The sequence below is a fragment of the Typopeltis vanoorti genome, chromosome 13 (assembly GCF_054136105.1).
Source record: "Typopeltis vanoorti isolate ZY-2024b chromosome 13, IOZ_Tvanoo_1.0, whole genome shotgun sequence".
NCBI classification, from domain to species: Eukaryota; Metazoa; Arthropoda; class Arachnida; order Uropygi; family Thelyphonidae; genus Typopeltis; species Typopeltis vanoorti.
This window is the reverse complement of record NC_143561.1, coordinates 111,213,165-111,232,530: the sequence shown is the minus strand read 5'-3', so window position 1 is coordinate 111,232,530 and position 19,366 is coordinate 111,213,165. Positions and strand designations below refer to the sequence as shown.

Below are 19,366 nucleotides of genomic sequence, written 5' to 3'. Positions count from 1 at the left end.
AGTTCATGGATGGTCGAGATCAATTTTTTCTTTCTTTTTTGGCTATGAGGGACACAGAGGAATTTTTAACCAAATATTTGGTTAAAAATTCCTCTGTATCCCTACTCCAGCATGGGATGCATTGTTTTCTGTAGCCTCTAGGAATAGAGGCTTTGGATGTAGTTTTGATTAGTTTAACAAATCTGGAATAGCAATTAGGAGCGGGTGATATTGCTGTAATGATTTGCTCGATTTGCTTTTCAAATATATTCTAGTTGGATCTGCGAAGGTTCCATATAGCAATCGGTATTCCACTGATGATTGGGATTGATGTACTTGTCTCAATTAGTGTAGGTCAATGCTGGCTATTAGGGAATCTGATAGGCGGTCTTTAGAGACTATGCACAGATCAGGGGTGTAGTTTCTGGGTTCTGTTCGATCTGGCTGAGTGAAGAGTGCCTTCTTGCTTGGCGTCATAGATCAAATACAGGTTATATGTATTCATCCAATTAACTATGTTATCACCATCCTGGTTGTTAGAGGAATAGCCCCCCCCATGGTGTGATGAGAGTTGAAGTCACCAACATAGATAGCAGGGTGAAGTGGCGGCCTGTCCATCTTGTCAGGCCAGAATTGCGATGGTGGTTTGTAGACATTGTAGATGGTGGTATTTTGAATTTTAATACCTATGGAGTATTCTGCTTCAGGCACGTGTTGTATTATGTCCTTGAGACCAGGCCGGATGTAGGTTGCCAGGCCATGCTTGGGATGGCAATTATAAGACACAAGAATTAGGCTTGGGATCTTTAATCTATTGAGAGCTGTGTGAGGCACATGGGTTTCCTGGAGAGCCAGGACATCAATCATTTTGTCTTTGGCTATTTTTCCCAGTGACTTCAGCTTTGAATTTAGATAGTCCTATGTTTAAGGAACAAATCTTGAGAGAGAGTATTGTTTAGGGGGCATATTTTTCGAAGCTTGCCCTCCTCCCAAACAAGCGATCCTTGTTATTCCAAGCGATGATTGAGCCGGCATGGATTTTTTTGAGTTGGGAGGGGGCAAGGGAAGGCCGTGAAAGGCTTAGCTTTATTATTTTCCTTTTCTATGGTAAACTGATTCCAGGATGCTGCCTGTTGAGGTTGTGAAGGAGTGTCTAATGTTCATGAGCCATAAAATGTTGGCAGTTATGCAGGTAACTACTAATGTAACATTCACAGCCTTCTCAGTTTCCAGATTTCTGGAGATTGAAAAGGCCATCCCAAGGATGGGATTCGCCCCCCCCCCCCAATAGGGACATTTCTGATTGTTATCTAATGTAAAGGGAATTGAAATCATTTATTTATTATTATTTTTTAATGATAAAATAACACAAGAATAAAGCAGTTTTCTTCTCAATAGGATACTTATTTTTATCCTGCTCAAATTTAAACAGTGTTTATCTCTTACTTCTAATTCTCTGCATACTCTTGTAGCCTATCACCTTAACAATATCTCTATTAAGGTTGTTTTGTTTTTCTTATTTCTTGTGCATTTGCTGTGTGAATTTATGCACATCTGAATGTTGGAACACTGGTGTTACTAATGCTCTGTACAGAAGTACAACAGTTATTTACCATTATTATTAGCTAAAGATTCTTCCAACAGCTCCACTTCTTTTTTATTGATACTTCAATTTATGTGGTTTGATCCAGCAGCTCTAACATTTAATGTTTGCCCTGGCAAAAACAGGAGGGACCCTGCTTGACACCAGCCACAATGGCATGACACATCTGTTGCATCATACTGCAATGTATGGTTTATGCAAAGATAGAATACAATTTAGTTGGCTAAGTCTCAAACTGCTAGTCCATCCTCATTAACATAGTAACTCTGATGGGGATCACATACTAAATGGGTACACTACAGGAAGGTAAGGTTTGGACAGGATCAAAAGCCACAGTTTGTACTCGGACATTCCTTAGCAACTCTGTACAGATCGCCTTCCAGAACTTTAGTTCTAATTCTTAATCAATGCTTTTATATATGACATGGTAACCGCTCACAAGAAGTTTTTTTTTTTTTTTCCCAGAAAGATGGTATTTAAAAACACACCATCTTTCTAAAGATTTTTCATGTTGCTCCTCTAAAATGCACATCAATACAATATCCCTATATTCTTACACGGCACCCCTGGTATAGAAATACTGGTTATTCCTGTGATTAAATATTAAAACATAAATGTTTTAAAAAAGTGTTAACATGAAAGTTGATTTTAGATATACCTTAAGAAACATCGTGTTTCTGATTTTGTTGATTTAAAGATTTTTGAGACATAAATTCCTGTTGTAAATGATTATTCTTGAACTCACAAGAATAATAATTAGAAGAGGAATTTAAAACCTTAAAGTAGATTAAAAAAAAACATAGAATTTTTTTTATCAGAAGGAATAAAATAAAGATAAAAATATATTTGGTGAAAAACAAGCTGGGTTCAAGCCAAACAGAAGTTGTTACGATCAGATTTTCACTTTCAGACAAATATCTGAGAAATTATGGGAATATAAACAAGGGTCTGTATTTAAGTTTTGAGGATGTGAAAAAGGCATATGACAAAGTGCCAAGAGAAAACTGTTCAAATTGGTCGTTATACGGTGTAAATGGAACATTATATAAAGCAATATTGAAGTCTCAATTTGAGTTGCAAATCAGCAGTTAGAATTGAAGGAGGTACAGGAAGATGGATTGATGTTAAGTCAGGTGTGACAAAGGCAAATATTATCTCTGCATTTATTCTTCAACTATCTGGATCACATTGTGAAGGAAAGTGATATCAAACCTGATATCAAAATTGGAGATGTTAATCTCAGCTCTTTACTTTATGCAGATGATGTTATACTCCTAAATAAATCCATTACATATGGTGGTATAAAAGTCTTACAGTAGCTGCACTGCATAGTTCAGAAAGCCTGGACAGAGGGACGAATTCCCAATGATTGGAGTAGAGCTCTCATAGTACCCATATATAAAAAGGGAATTAAAACTGAATGTGAATTACAGAGGTATTTCCCTACTGAGTGTTCCTGGGAAGAAGATCTATGCAAGTATACTTGAGAAACGATTGAGAAGAATTGTGGAAGAAAAGCTTGGTGAAGAAGCTGGATTCAGGTCAAACAGAGGCTGTCAGGATCAGATCTTCACTTTACGACAAATAGTTGAGAAAACATGGAAATATAACAAAGATCTGTATTTAAGTTTTGTTGATTTGGAAAAGGCATATGACAAGGTGCCAAGAGAGAAACTATTCAATACACTACAGTTATATGGTGTCAAGAGCATTATATCAAGCAATACTTAGTCTTTATTTGAGTTGTAAGTCAGCACGTAGAATTGAAGAAAGTAAGGAAGATGGTTTAATGTTAAAGCTGGTGTGAGACAAGGATGTACATTATCCCCTCTGTTATTCATTATCTATATAGATCACATTATGAAGGAAAGTGGTATTAAACATTATGTCAGAATTGGAGATGTTAATGTCAGCTCTTTGCTTTATGCGGACAATGTTATACTTCTAAACAAATCCACTACAAGTTTGCAAGATTCCCTGACTAAATTGAATAACTGTTGTAATAGATATGGTATGAAGGTCAGCATTAAAAAGACAAAGACAATGAAAATAGATAGAACTGTTGAAAATGTCAACTGAGTTGTGAGCAAGGAACCTGTAGAACAAGTAAAACATTTCAGCAACTTAGGCACGATTTTTAGTGAAGATGATAAATTAAATATGGCAATAGACAACAGAATCAACGAAGCTGGTATGGTAGGAAGTCAATTGAATAAATTCATATGGAATAAGAGAGAAATTAGTTGGAACACTAAATTAGCTGTATACAAGACAGTGTTCAAACCAGTTTTAACTTATGGATCTGAGAGCTGGATCAGAAGTAAAACACTTGACCAAAGACTCGAGACCGCAGATATGAGAGTCCTAAGAAAGATTAGAGGCGTGATACACATGGCATTGATACACATGGTATCAATGGCAATATCATATTAAAAATGAGGATATTAGGAAAGAACTTGACATTGTCAGCATCCAGGAATGCGTTAGCAGAGCTAATCTCAGGTGGTATGGTCACTTAAACCGAATGGGCGAGGAAAGATTAGCAAAACAAGTGTTCTCTGCCAGGTTGGCAGCAAAACGACCCAGAGGAAGACCAAGATATAGGTGGATTGATACGGTACAAAGTGCCTTAGACAATATAAATATAAGATCTGATAATGTTGACAAGTAATAGACTGATTTGGAGGAAAATTGTAATTTCATGTAGTACTATCATATCCTGTACACCCCTTGAGGTTACATGTCAGGAATTTGATGATGATGATAAATCCATGACAAGCCTTTAGGATTTCCTCTGCTGTAATAAATTTGGTATGAAAATCAGCAATAACAAGACAAAGACAATGAAAATAGGCAGAAACATTGAAAATATCAACTGCATTCTAAACAGAAAACCTATAGAGCAAGTAAAACATATCAGCTATTTAGGCACAATTTTTAGTCAAAATGGTAATTAAATTTGAAAATTTGGTATGATAGGAATTCAAATGAATAAATTTATATGGAATAAGAGAGAGATTAGTCAAAACATTAAACTAGCTGTAAAACACTTGATCAAAACACTTGAATCATAAACATTAAACTAGCTGTAAAACACTTGATCAAAACACTTGAATCATAAACATTAAACTAGCTGTAAAACACTTCATCAAGTGTAAAACACTTCACCAATTTTGACTTATGGATCTGATAGCTGGGTTAGAAATAAAACTCTTGATCAAAGACTGGAGACAACAGATAAGAGGAGACTGAAAATATGGTCTCAATTGCAGTATTATATTAAAAACGAGGATTTAGGAAAGAACTTGACACTGTTAGCATTCAGAAATATGTTAGCAGAGCTAATCTCAGGTGGTATGGCCACTTAAACAGAATGGGAGAGGAAAGATTAGCTAAACAAGTGTCTTTGCCAGGTTGGCAGGAAAAAAACCCAGAGTCAGACCAAGATGTAGGTGGATTGATACAGTAAAAATTGCCTTAGAAGACAGAAATATAAGATCTGATAATACTGGAATGTTGAAAGATAACAGAGGAAAATTGCTAATAGGAAGTTAGTAATGATGTAACTTTTCCTGAAGTATAGTCCGACCACATAAGCGAGAGCTGTCATTGGCAGACTGCCAAAAAGAGTTAATTCATGTTGAAGGGGAGAAAGAAATAAGGTGATGTATGAATTGGTCACCAACACGCAAAATCACGTGCTTTATAGGTAAAATTTTCCAACTGTTATACAAGCAAAATAGTTACCACTTCTACATTGATCATAAAAGAGAAGTTAATTTTCCGACATGTAATAATAAACACTCATCCCACAATAAGGATTGATTACCCTATTATCAGAATGGATTCTGCTTCTTTTGACATGCAGAAGCGTCGAAGGGTCTCATACCTGTGGGTGTACTATCATAAGATCCTGTACAGAGAATTGAGGGAATATGTCAGGAATTTCATGATGATAAAAATATATGGAAATTCTTTTTTAAAAAAATATAGGAATACATACTGTGTGATGCAATGAACTTCCATGAAGGATGAACAAACAAAAAATATAATTTTTTTAAAAATATTATTCATTGGTAGTGAAAACTAATTTATTGTCTGTGTGCTTAAAAATATATTTAAACACTTTATAAGCATTTTGAATACATGGGCGAGGAAAGCTAATCTTTCCTCGCCCATTCTGTTTAAGTGACCATACCACCTGAGATTAGCTCTGCTAACGCATTCCTGGATGCCAACAATGTCAAGTTCTTTCCTAATATCCTCGTTTTTAATATGATATTGCCATTGATGCCATCTGTTCACTCCTATAATCTTTCTCAGGACTCACATATCTGCGGTCTCTAGTCTTTGGTCAATGTTTTACTTCTGTCTTGTATACAGCTAATTTAGTGTACTGACTAATTTCTCTCTTATTCCATATGAATTTATTCAATTGACTTCCCACCATACCAGCTTTGCTGATTTTGTTGTCTATTTCTATATTTAATTTACCATCTTCAGTAAAAATCTTGCCTAAGTTGCTGAAATGTTTTACTTGTCCCACAGGTTCTCCATTCACAACACAGTTGACATTTTCAATGATTCGGCCTATTTTCATTGTCTTTGTCTTTTTATTGCTGACCTTCATACCATATCTATTACAACAGCTATTCAATTTGTCAGAGAATCTTGCAAACTTGTAGCGGATTTATTTAGAAGTATAACATCATCCGCATAAAGCAAAGAGCTGACATTAACATCTCCAATTTTGATATCATGTTAATACCACTTTCCTTCATAATGTGATCCATATAGATAATGAATAACATTATCTAAATGGAGGGGATAATGTACATCCTTGTCTCACACCAGATTTAACATTAAACCATCTTCCTGTACTTCCTTCAATTCTAACTGCTGACTTACAACTCAAATAAAGACTAAGTATTGCTTGATATAATGCCCCATTGACACCATATAACTGCAGCATATTGAATAGCTTCTCTCTTGGCACCTTGTCATATGCCTTTTCCAAATCAACAAAACTTAAATACAGATCTTTGTTATATTCCCATGCTTTCTCGACTATTTGTCGTAAAGTGAAGATCTGATCCTGACAGCCTCTATTTGGCCTGAATCCAACTTGTTCTTCACCAAGCTTTTCTTCCACAATTCTTCTCAACTGTTTCTCAAGTATACTTGCATAGATCTTGCCAGGAACACTCAGTAGGAAAATACCTCTGTAATTCACACATTCAGTTTTATTTTCCTTTTTATATATGGGTACTATGAGAGCTCTACTCAAATCATCTGGAATTCATTCCTCTGTCCAGGTTTTCTGAACTATGCAGTGCAGCCACTGTAAGACTCTTATACCACCATACTTCAGCATTTCTGGCCGAATATCATCTACTCCTGCTGCCTTTACACATTTCAATTATTTTATGACTTTTTCTACTTCAAGTATGGATATGTATTCCTGACTGCATGCCTGGTCAGTGTTTTTTACCACAGTGCCGTCATCACTGCTTGTTTCATTTAGCAGTTTTTCAAAGTAATTACTCCATACCTAAAAGATATCTTTTTCTCCCATTTTCATGTCACCTTTATCATCTCTAACTCCTTTTACAGCACTCTTTCCTCCATTCCTAAGCTTCTTCAACAACCTCCAGAATACTTTACCTTCTTGATATTTATTTTCTATATTCTTGCCAAAGTCTTCCCATGACTTTTGTTTAGCTTGTTTTACACAGTGTTTATCATTCTTGCATTTGTCTCTATATTCTCTAAGAGCACAAGCTGACTTATTTGATAGCAACTTTTGATATGCTTTCTTCTTTTCCTTCATTGCCTCTTTAACTTCCTGTGTCCACCAGGGAGTTCTGATTTTTTTATCCTTGCACACAACCTCACCACATGCCTCTCTGGTAGAATCAATCAATGTTTTCTCCAGAGTTTGCCAATGAATCTCCAAGGTTTGATTCCTGTTCTCAAACTCTTTCATTTTTTCTTCAATAATCTTTGTGTATTTTAGTCTACAGTTCACATCTGAGAGCTGCTCAACTTTTATTCGCTTTAAAACTTTCTTACATGTTATTCTTTTCAATATGAAATTCAATTTTATCCTGCTCAAGACTAAATAGTGATCACTTCCAATTTCAAATCCTCTGTACACTCTGGTGTCCTGGCACCAGTGAGAAAACATCACTATCAACAATAACATAGTCAATGAGACTTTTCTTATTACTATTACTATTATTACGGGCAACTCCAGGGAGTCATTAGACTCATCGAGGGAGGTCCCCAAATCATATTCATCACAACTATTCGACATTCTTACAGTATCTATCATACCTCGCCTTAAACTCATTCACTGTCACAGCATCCACCACAGACTCAGGGAGCACATTCCACTCATTCACTACTCTAAAAGTAAAGAACCCAGCTCTAACACTTTTACTAACCACACTTTTGCCCAGTTTCCATGAATGTCCCCTAGTCCTCCCACAACCAGCCCTGTTCTCAAAAATATCTTCTGAATTAATTTTATAGAAACCCTTCAGTAATTTGAATGTCTCAATCATATCTCCCCTCCTCCGCCTATCAACCAATTTTTGCAACCCACAAATCCTCAATCTGTTCTCATACGATTCATTCCACAGACCTGCTATCATCTTGGTCACTCGCCTCTGGATCCTCTACACCTCCTCCCCATCAAGAAGAAACCTAGGTGACCAAAACCTGCATGTCTCTGCTTGTCAACGTATTCTTCAGCAACCAAGTGATTTGATGAGCTGATTTGGCCACTTTTGCAATGTGTTCCCTAAATTTCAATTCCTTATCCACCAACACTCCTAAATCTCATGCCTCATCAATTTCCTGGAGCACGGTTCCACCAATGCAGTAAACTGCCACCAATCTTTTCACTCCAAAATGCATAACCTTACATTTTGCCACATTAAATTGACATCCATTCTCCTTAGCCCAGACCTCCAATCTATCCAAATCATCCTGCAAAATTTTGACGTCATCTGCATTCACTATTGCCCTACCCAACTTCGCATCATCAACAAACAAATGAACTGTTCCTATCAGATCCTTTCCTATATCATTCATTTATGAACAAATTAAACAGCAGTGGTCCAAGAACAGATCCTTGTGGTACACCACTAGTCACAGGCCGTCTTGTGGACTCTACTCCTGAGTAAACCACTCTCTTACCCTTATCCAGCTCAGCCGTCACTGTGTTATAATACGTGAGCCAGTTACTGAGGCATGACCTACCTTTCACAAAACCATGCTGTCCCCGATACAGTATCCCATTTTCTTCTATCCAATCTTGTATTTTCCTCGTGACTATTTTCTCTAAGACCTTGATAATGATTCCTGTTATGCTGATTGGCCGGTAATTTTCAACAGCAGCCTTGGAACCACCTTTGTGCAGTGGAACTATTTTCCCCTCTTTCCACCCCCTTGGGACTGACCCAGTCCTGAGGCTCAAATTAAACAAAATGGTCAAGGACACTGACAATTCTTTGGCCGCTTCACGTACGACACGAGCTGGTATACCATCCAATCCCACAGATGTATTGACATTGAGGTTCTGTAATAGACTAGTTACCTCTACTTCATTCATCACAATTCCAGTATAAGCTGTTGGTTCTTCCATTCCTGCAAAGTCACCACCTGGATGATATACTCTTGCAAAGTGCTCGCTCAGTAATTCCACAATATCGACTGATTCAGTTACCTCCCTACCCTCAGCATTTTTTAAGATCATTCTACCATGAGCATTTTTCCTTTTACTTGCAACATATTGAAAAAACTGTTTGGGATTCTCTTCAGCCTGCGTGGCCAATTTCCTTTCATAATCTGCTTTTGCTTTTCTTACCACCCTTGTTACCATCCTGGCCTGAGCTTTATACTGTTCCTGCGCCTGATGGTCACCCTTCTCCTTAAATTCCCCCCACAAGTGTTTCTTTTTTTGCAGCTCAAGCTTAATAGTGTTATTCATCCATTTAACCCCTACTTGATTTATTATTCGGACTCTTGGTATACAGTCAGCCATTGCCTCCTGCAAGCAGTTCTTAACCACCTCCCATGCACTATCAACATCCAGCCCTTGCAGTTTTACATGCCATGGCATTGAGCCAAGCACACACCTAAGCTTGTCATACTTACCAGCCCGGTAATTCCACATGTACCCTGTCTTTATTGTAAATTCAACTCCTTTAGCCACCTCCCAAGTCATGACCTTATGGTCACTCTCACCAATTGGTGGCAACATGGTCATGTTCGTTACAACCACATTCTCAGTTGCAATTACTAGGTCCAGCACTCTTTGCCCCCTGGTATTTTCCAATACATGTTGCCGTAGATAGTTGTCCCTTAATAACCGCATAAAATCCAATTCCTTCCTCTCATGTGCCTTCTCCTCTTTCCAGTCAATGTTACCATAACTGAAATCACCCATAATAATTACCCTCCTTCCACTCATTTCTTCTATTTGCTTATGCATACTATCCCCACCATCCACTCCATCACCCGGTCTATAGCAGCACCCAATTGTATATTTTGTTCTGCTAGATTCTATCTCACACCAAACAGCCTCGAATGTGCTTTTTTCCCCATCCTGCAGTTCAACTTCTATACTCCTTGGCTGAAGCTCATCAGCTATCATCAATAACACTCCTCCCCCCTTTTTATTCACCCTGTCACTCCTGAACACACTATACCCGTCGCATTCAATCCCACTAGCTTTATCATCTTCTGTCAGCCATGTTTCACTAATACCGACAACCTGTGGCCTGGAAGTGCCAACCATGGCCAAAAACTCTTCCTTCTTGTTCCTAATACTCCTGGCATTAGTGTACATGAATTGCAGAAGCCCATTTGTCCCATCCCTACTTTGATGCCTTATACTAACTATCCCATTCTGATTTGTTGTCCGTTGTACTCGCTTGGGCATAATATACTCATTCATACACTTATTCCTTGCTTCTTCTCTCCATGTGAATTTGTGCACATTTTTATGTTGGAATATGGTGTTAGTAATAACCAGTCCATGTCCTGAGCAGAAATCCAGCAGATATTTGCCATTATTATTAGCTTTACTCTTTTCTCCAAATTTTCCCAATATATTTTTGTATGTCTCACAATCATTTCCTATTCTGCTATTTAAATCCCCAACAAGGACCAACTTTTCCTTTTTCATTGTGTCAGTTGCTTTTTCTAAAGCCTCAAAAAATTCCTCCACTTCTACCTTAGTAGAACCTTCTGTGGGACCATAGGCACAAATAAGTCTCGTTGTCCAGTTCCCCACTCTCATATTTGCCCACATTACTCTACTTGAGACTGACTGCCATTCAAGAAGATTAGCCTCGTATTTTGTGTTGAATACTATGGCTACTCCTTCTTTTCCTTGATTGTGATTACCTGAATATAACATTTTGTATTTATTGCTCAGAAAGATCTCACCAGTTTTGGTCTTTTTTGTTTCAGTCACCCCTATTATAAATATATATATATATATATAACTAGCTAAGCTCTCTTGCTTCACTGAGGTGAACTTATACTGCCAGTGGTTCACTAAAGGGTATTTACTCTAGTATTTGGTGCTTTCATCATGATGTAGAATCGTGAACATTATAACACCTCTTTGTAAAAAAACATTACAAGTTTCATTATCCTCGACGAAAATAAGTAAATTCTCAGAACTGCTAACTCAAGAACATATAACTGCCAGTGGTCCAAAAATTCACCTCTTAAATCTAAACCTGCATAATCTAAAGATCTGTCCTTGGAGTTTATTAATCATCACTGCAAAGCAAACTCTTATTGGAAATTGTAACCGTTTGAATGCAAATGGATAGTCTGAAGGAAAATCCGAGGAATGAAAATTTCTCCAATACCAGGACCTGTAAATATCACAGCTTCTATCATGTTCAGTTTTAACAATTTTACTTGAAGCCTAATTCCATTGCAAAGATTGGGGGGGGGGGGGATGCATTTGGAGCAACATAATAGGAACACCTATTTTCCAAATAATTTCATGAGCAGGCAATCCAAGTGGATTAAACGAATTTAAAAATTCCATTGGAAAATGATCTGCATTATCTACATCCACAAGGGTATCTACTAATTTAATTTAAACACTAACAGATCCATTAACCTTATAAAGAACCAACTAGTTCATTCAATAGCCTTTAAACACTAACAGATCCATTAACCTTATAAAGAACCAGCTCGTTCATTCAATAGCCTTGAAATGACATGCAGTCATTTCGAGGTGCAAAGATAGTTCTTTGCCTAAACCAAGAAGGGGACTTTACTGTTATGTTCTCAATAGATGGATAAACACTGCACAACAGCTATCTGCAGTTTGGACAATTTTCTCAATATTTAGGTATGTTAATATAATTTTTTCATCTCTTTGCTGTACTTCACCATTGCTAATTTTTAACAATTTTCAGGAGAAGCAATGTCCATTAAAGTCTCCATGTAGGTGAACACGCATAATGGTTTTGAGAGAAAACTTTCCTATATCATGCCATAGTGACGATTTAAGGCAAGCATTCATTTTGTTCACCCTGGTTCTGCAGGATACAACAAGCAGTGTTTGCTGAAAATCACTAGCAAATAAAATAGTTATTCCACCCAGTCTTCGATCGTGTGATCTGATATCCCACAGTGTTCTATTGACCACTTCAACAGATGTTTAATGGGACATTGTACATTCATCCCAAACAATCAAAGAAATTTTATGTAATATTTCATCAAATTACATTGTTTTGATATATTGAACATGGGTGTGCCATTAGTCTCATTTGTAAGTGGTACTTTGAAAGTAGCATGAACTGTGCAACCACCTTGCAACAGAGTAGCTGGTAAACCTGAGGATACTACAGCCAGAGCAATTTTACCTTGGTTTCTCAACTTAGCTAATAATAAATTTAGTAAATATGTTTTCCCACTACCACCTGGAGCATCCAAGAAAAACAGTTTCCCTGATTGATTTTCACATCTTGTTAAAATATTGTGAAAAACTCCAGCTTGATCTGAAGTTGGTGATTGTTCATGCTGACTTTGCATGAGGTTTCCTGGATTAAATCTGTATCTAGAGGCAAAGGATTATTCAGTATGAAGATCAAAATCTTTAACACTTTTGTCAGTTACTGACTTAACAATTGACTCAGGTGTTGTACCACCTTACCCCAGTCCTGAAGATACTTTCAGGCGCAAACTTTGTTTGCTCACACTTGGATAAAGGATTAAACTAAATTTATTATGCAAATTTCAAAATTTACATGTGTAATGTATGACTTATAAGGGAACATCGAACACGGACTTTGCTTTACACACACACACACACACACACACACACACACACACACACACACACACACACACACACACACATTTTATATATACGTTGAAAGTTTTTTTTTTTAACTTGGTTCTACTATAAATTAAAGATGAAAAGAAACTATATTCTTGGTTTTAATCCTATATCCAAGTAAGCAAAACAATGGTTTTGGCATGAAATATCTTCACGCCTGAGCCACTTGTATATAGAGGTTAATGACTTCACATCAACTGCCTTAGTATGTATCCCATAATCTAATGTATAATGGGAATGGCCAATATCCAGACGAAGAAATACCAAGGTTAAAGTAATGCATCATCGCCATTAACTTCCTGATATGTACCCTAAAGGTACATATCAGGAAATTCGCATCTATAATTTTCCTCCAAATCAATCTGTTACCTGTTAAGACTCCAACATTATCAGATCTTATATTTCTATCTTCTAAGGCTTTTTACTGACCTAATCCATCTACACATTGGTTTTCCTCTCAGTCTTTTTCCAGCCAACCTGGCAGAGAACACTTGTTTTGCTAATCTTTCCTCTCCTATTCTGTTTAAGTGACCTGAGATTAGCTCTGCTAACAATGTTAAGTTATTTCTTAATATCCTCATTTTAATATATTTCCACTGATGCCATCTATTCACCTCTAATCTTTGGTTTAGTCTAGTGTTTTATTTCTAACCCAGCTCTCAGATCCAAGTTAAAACTGGTTTGAACACTGTCATGTATACAGTTGACTTCCTACCAAACCAGCTTTATTGATTCTGTTGTCTATTTCCATATTTAATTTACCATTTCACTAAATATCGTATCTAAGTAGCTGAAATGTTTTACTTGTTCTATAAGTTCTCCATTCACAATGCACTTGATATTTTCAATGCTTCTGTCTATTTTTATTCTCTTTGTCTTGTTATTGTTGATCTTCATACCAAATCTATTACAACAGTTATTCAATTTAGTAAGGAAATTTTTCAGATTTGTATGCTATTCAGAAGTATAACATCATCTGCACAACGTAAAGAGCTGGGATTAACATCTCCAATTTTGATATCAAGTTTAATACCACTTTCCTTCATACTGCAATCCATATAGATAATAAATAAAAGAGGGAATAATGTACATCCTTGTGTGAGACAAGATTTAACATTAAAACATACTCCTGTACTACCTTCAATTGTAACTGCTGACTTACAACTCAAATAAAGACTAAGAATGGCTTAATATTTTCTCTTGGCACCTGTCAGCCTCTATTTGGCTCACTAAGCTTCTCTTCCACAATCCTTCTCAACCGTTTCTCAAGTACATTTGCATAAATCATACCATTAACATTCAGTAGGGAAATACTTCTGTCATTCTCACATTCAGCTTTATTTCCCTTTTTATAAATGAGTACTATGAGAGCTCTACTTCAATCATCTGGAATTCATCCCTCTGTCCAGACCTTCTGAACTATGCAGTGCAGCCACTGTAAGACTTTTATCCCTCCATACTTCAGCATTTCTGGTCGAATATAATCTACTCCCGCTGCCTTTTCACATTTCAGACTTTTGATGGATTTTTCTACTTTAAGTATGGATAAGTATTCCTTAATACATGCCCACTGAGTATTTTTTACTACTGTGCTATCACTGATTGTTTTGTTTAGCAATTTTTCAAAATAATTACTTCATACATCAAGGAAATCTTTTTCTCCCATTTTCATGTCACCTTTATCATCTCTAATTCCTTTTATAGCACTCCTTCTGCATTTCTGAGCTTTTTCAACTGCCTCCAGAATATTATGCCATCTTCTTCATATTTATTTTCTATATTCTTACCAAAGTCTTCCGATGAATTTTGTTTAGCTAGTTTTACACAATGTTTAGCTTTCTTACATTTGTCTCTGTATTCTCTAAGAGCACTAGCTGACTTATTTGCCAGGAACTTTTGATATGCTTTCTTCTTTTCCTTCACTGCCTCTTTAGCTTCCTGTGTCCAGCATGGAGTTCTATAAGAGCCATGATTTTTCTAACCTTGCAGACAACCTCACCACATGCCTCTCTGGCTGAATCAATGTTTTCTGCAAGGTTTGCCACCGAATTTCCAAGATTTGGTTCTTGTTCTCAAACTCTTTCATTTTTTCTTGAATAATGTTTTGTATTTTATTCTTGTTGAGAGGCTTATATGCTGGTTAAACACGATAACTAATATTTAGTTAATTCTAATAGATAACTGTCAATTCCTTAAATATTAGTTATCATGTTTTGTATTTTAGTCTACAGTTCACATCTCAGTGCTGCTCAACTTTTATTCGTTTTTATTTATAAATATAAATGGATCATTACATGGATAGTAGTTTAATCAAATTAAGTCTCAATGTGTTATCTTAGTATGTCCATTTCTGTTACTTTATACAAACAGAAACATACGAGTTAATGCTTAAAATAAACAGCACATCTATATTTACCTCCGCCTTTACAATTCTTTCCATTACTGCCCCAAGTGTATCATCCAGTGTACATTTTAAAACTCCTTCAAACCACTAAAGAAAAAATAAATAAAACTGAATTAAAATTTCAAACTAATAAAGTTTTATAGTAAAACAGTAGATATCAAACACAAGGCACAATCATTATAGGAAAGCTACTGGCAGTAGTTTTCCTACAAAGAAAATAGGGAACGGTGATGGCCACCTACAAAAAATAGCAATGGCTTAAACCAATGAATGGGTTGATCTAAAGGGCAAGCATGTTTTTCAGCTATGTGAAATGTTGAAGAGGAAAAGTGTATGTACCAAATTCAGCTACAAACCAGGTAAGCTGGCACAAAAACATAAGTAAATTCAGATAATATGTATTTCAAGAAACAATATTAAGTGAATTCAAGACATTAAAGTGTCAAAGAAGACTGTCCAAATAACATTCTTCTTCAAAGAAAATGTCAATTGATTTTTTTCAAGGAAAATGCCAACTTTCTCTCCCTGTCTCTCTCTCTCTCTCTCTCTCTCACTCACACACACACACACACACAGCAGTGATGTGCTATAGGTTCTTCTACTTCACATGTATGGGAATGATAAAAGAAAAAAGCCAAAGCAATGCTAATCACTTTCTTTGATACAGAAGATTTAGTAGTTCACAAATTTCTAACCTCAAGGCCAGGCCAAGAATCAGACTCTCTACACAGCTCATTCTCAGTGCCTTCTAGCAGATCACCAGAAACAAGACAAATGACCTTCCTGGCACCTTGTTTCTGCAGTGCCCTATATTGTTATCCTGAATGTAAAGTTGTGTGGAATAATTCATGTCAAAAATTATAAAATACCAAATATGCATTTACATATGAGGATGGTCTGAAAAGTTCTCAGCCCAAAAATGAAAAAATGAATTTATAATTAGAAAATTTTTTTTTCAACATAAACTCCCTTAATACTAATATTATTCCAGCGATGCTCCAGCCCCATTATCCCATCCCTCTAGTGGTTCTCAGTAAGATCTGTAAAATACCTCTCTACAGCTGCAATCATCTCTTGTTCAAAGAAAAACGCAGACTACCGAGGAAGAGTTTTAGTTTTGGGAAGAGACAGAAGTCAGAGGGAGCTAAATCTGGGGAATAGGGTCGATGTTCCAACAATTCATAGTGCAGATCCCTTAATTTTCACATTGCCAAAACACCTTTGCGGGCAGGTGCATTGTCCTGATGAAAGATGATTTTTTTCTTCTGCAAACCGGGTCTTTTCTCATGAATTTTTTTCGTCTAGCCAGGTTAAAAGATCGGAATAATATTCTCTGGTTATTGTTTTACCCTTTTCAAGATAATTAATAAACAAAATGCCTTTAGCATCCCAAAACACTAATGGCATGATCTTTCCAGCAGATGTAACTGACTTTGTCTTCTTTGGTGCTGAAAACTGGCTTCTGTCCACTGTTTTGATTGCTGTTTGGATTCTGGTGTATAATGGTGAATCCAAGTCTCATCTATAGTAATAAATCGAAGCACAATCAGTTTTATTCTTGTTAAAAAGCTCCAAGCACTGTTCAGAGATTTTCATGCGAGTACGTTTTTGATCTGCTGTGAGCAAATGAGGTACCCATCTTGCGCAAAGCTTTTTCATTTGCAATTCTTCATGCAAAATATATCCCACATGTTCTTTTGAAATGCCTATAGTCTCAGCAATTTCCCGCACTTTGACTCGCCGGTCATCCAATACCATATCGTGCACTTGATCAATGATTTCTGGTGTTGTTACACTTTTTGGACATACTTCACGTGAATCGTCTTCAAGGCTGCTACGGTCACGTTTAAACTTGGCAGCCCATTTCTTAATTGTCAAAAATGAAGAAGAAGAGTGCTCAAACTTTTATGAATTTCGAATGAATGTCTTTTGGTGTTAAACCTTTCTTTTACAAAGAATTTTATAATCACATCATACTCGATCTTATCCATTTCAAGGGATACAGACAATTTTGCTTCAGACAGCAGTGCAATACAAACTACAAAAAGAAAAAAACAAACAAACTGATAGAATGACTTGCAATTTCACATGGATGCTTATGACAGATGTACCAACTTAGAAAAAAAAAAAAAAAAAAAAAACTGCAGATAGTATTACCATCTATGGTCGAGGCCGAGAACCTTTCAGACCATACATGTACATTATTGTTATCATCATCTTCAACAGACCTGCATGGAGTCAAGAGACTCATTTTGGGAAGTCCAATTCTCACATGAACAGATCATCATACCCCAGGCTTACTATGGACAGACTGTAGATTGCCTGGTGAACATAAAAAATATATCCGGAACTATTATTATGGCAAGTCGGGTCTGTTAGACCTGACCATGCCTTGGAAGAAAATAAAAGTGCTACACAGAAGTCATTATATATTTGGAGAGATTGTTTTTGGAATCAACAGAAACTTTAAAACATATTCCAAACCTCAACAAGTATGGTTGAATCAATTTACCACAAATCTGGGAAACAGTCATTTTAAGATCTGATTAATATTTGTTTTCTCTATTCTTCCAACATCGATGGCACCTAATTAGAACTTTAGTTCCTTGTGTTGTCTGTTACAATTTTAAAAAAAAAAAAAAAATAGTCCTACTGTTATACCAGATTGTTATTTTGTGTACTGTGAGAAACTATTTTTGTGTTCTGAAGATGTAGGATATAATACCAGAAAAATATCAGCAAATAATTAATAAAGATTATTTTCTTATCATTCTGTATTATCATCAATACTGTGAAAATAACACTCACATGCATCTACTCCTGAAACCATCATCTGCACTTTTCACACAATGTCCCACCCCGTCCACTCTGTGTTCCTTTTCTCTTATTCTCTTCACTCACGCCACTTACCTCTCCATTAACAACATTGCCTACCTTACTCTCCTGCTCTTCCACAACACCTTTTGCTTCATCAGGTCTTACCTTCGCTCCAGTCATTCTCTCTTGCAGCAACAGCTTCTCTAATGACACACCAAATCCATTCAAATGTAGCCCATCTGTTTTTATCCAGCTCTATCCACTCCCTCAATCTCATCCAGCACATTCACAAAATTAACTCCCTCTGACCCAACACAACTTCGCTAGCATACCATTCACAATCTTCACTCATGCTGGCTGCCTTACCTACTACACTGTTATCTATATCTATCCTTATCAATCTCAGGACAGTCCTCCTTACATTCTCCTTAGTAGCAGTCAAATTATTCGTGCCAACTACCAACTCTTTTGCTCATATACTCCTCTTATCCAATGCTTAAACCACCCTGCTCATTCCACCTCCTGGCAGACCTTGTGCACTTTTTCATTCACACTTCTTATAATTTAATCTGTACACTGCCACTCCCAAATCATTCAACATTTCTTTCAAATCTTCTGTACCATTCTTCCTCACACTCTCATGCAAATCTGTAATTCTCCTCAGTTCATTCCTCGTACTTTTAATCTCTTGCCTCATCTTTACCAACTCTGCCTTCATATCTTCAATTATTTTTTCAGTGTCATTTACACAAATTGCATTCTCGCTATCTTTCAAGTCCGCTGTCTTACTGCTAACTTGCTACCATCTATGCACACTGCTTTACCAATCAACATCGCTAACTCATCATTTCACATTGGGTTGGCAAATAAGTTCATTCGGTTTATGTGTTAGTACGAGTTTACGCCACTTCGCCTGTCACTATTGTTGTGCTACCGTGCAACGCTATTGTGCAGTTGAAAGGTGACATTTCACATAACCTTTCAGTGAATTTTTGTTCACCCTACTTCAGCTGCGTGTATGTAACATATTTTTAGAAATGGAAGGAAATAATGTACATTACCGGCATATTTTGCTTTTTTATTTCAAAAAAGGCAAACGAGCTGCAGAGGCCCGTAAAAAAATATGCAGCATATATGGGGATGGTCTCTTAACAGAACACGTATGCCAAAAGTAGTTTGCCAA

The 19,366-nt window shown here is 36.5% G+C and overlaps 1 protein-coding gene across 9 annotated transcripts in view; it reads right to left on the bottom strand.

Moving 5' to 3' along the window:
- The window catches only part of LOC150100469 (5'-AMP-activated protein kinase subunit gamma-1-like), an 855,293-nt gene that overhangs the window by 79,588 nt on the left and 756,339 nt on the right, over positions 1-19,366 (bottom strand). For all 9 annotated transcript variants that reach the window (XM_090402490.1, XM_090402487.1, XM_090402491.1 and 6 more), the window contains one exon: positions 15,379-15,453. In XM_090402490.1, the coding sequence (XP_090258616.1) occupies positions 15,379-15,453 (75 nt within the window). The remainder of the gene's footprint in view (positions 1-15,378; positions 15,454-19,366) is intronic.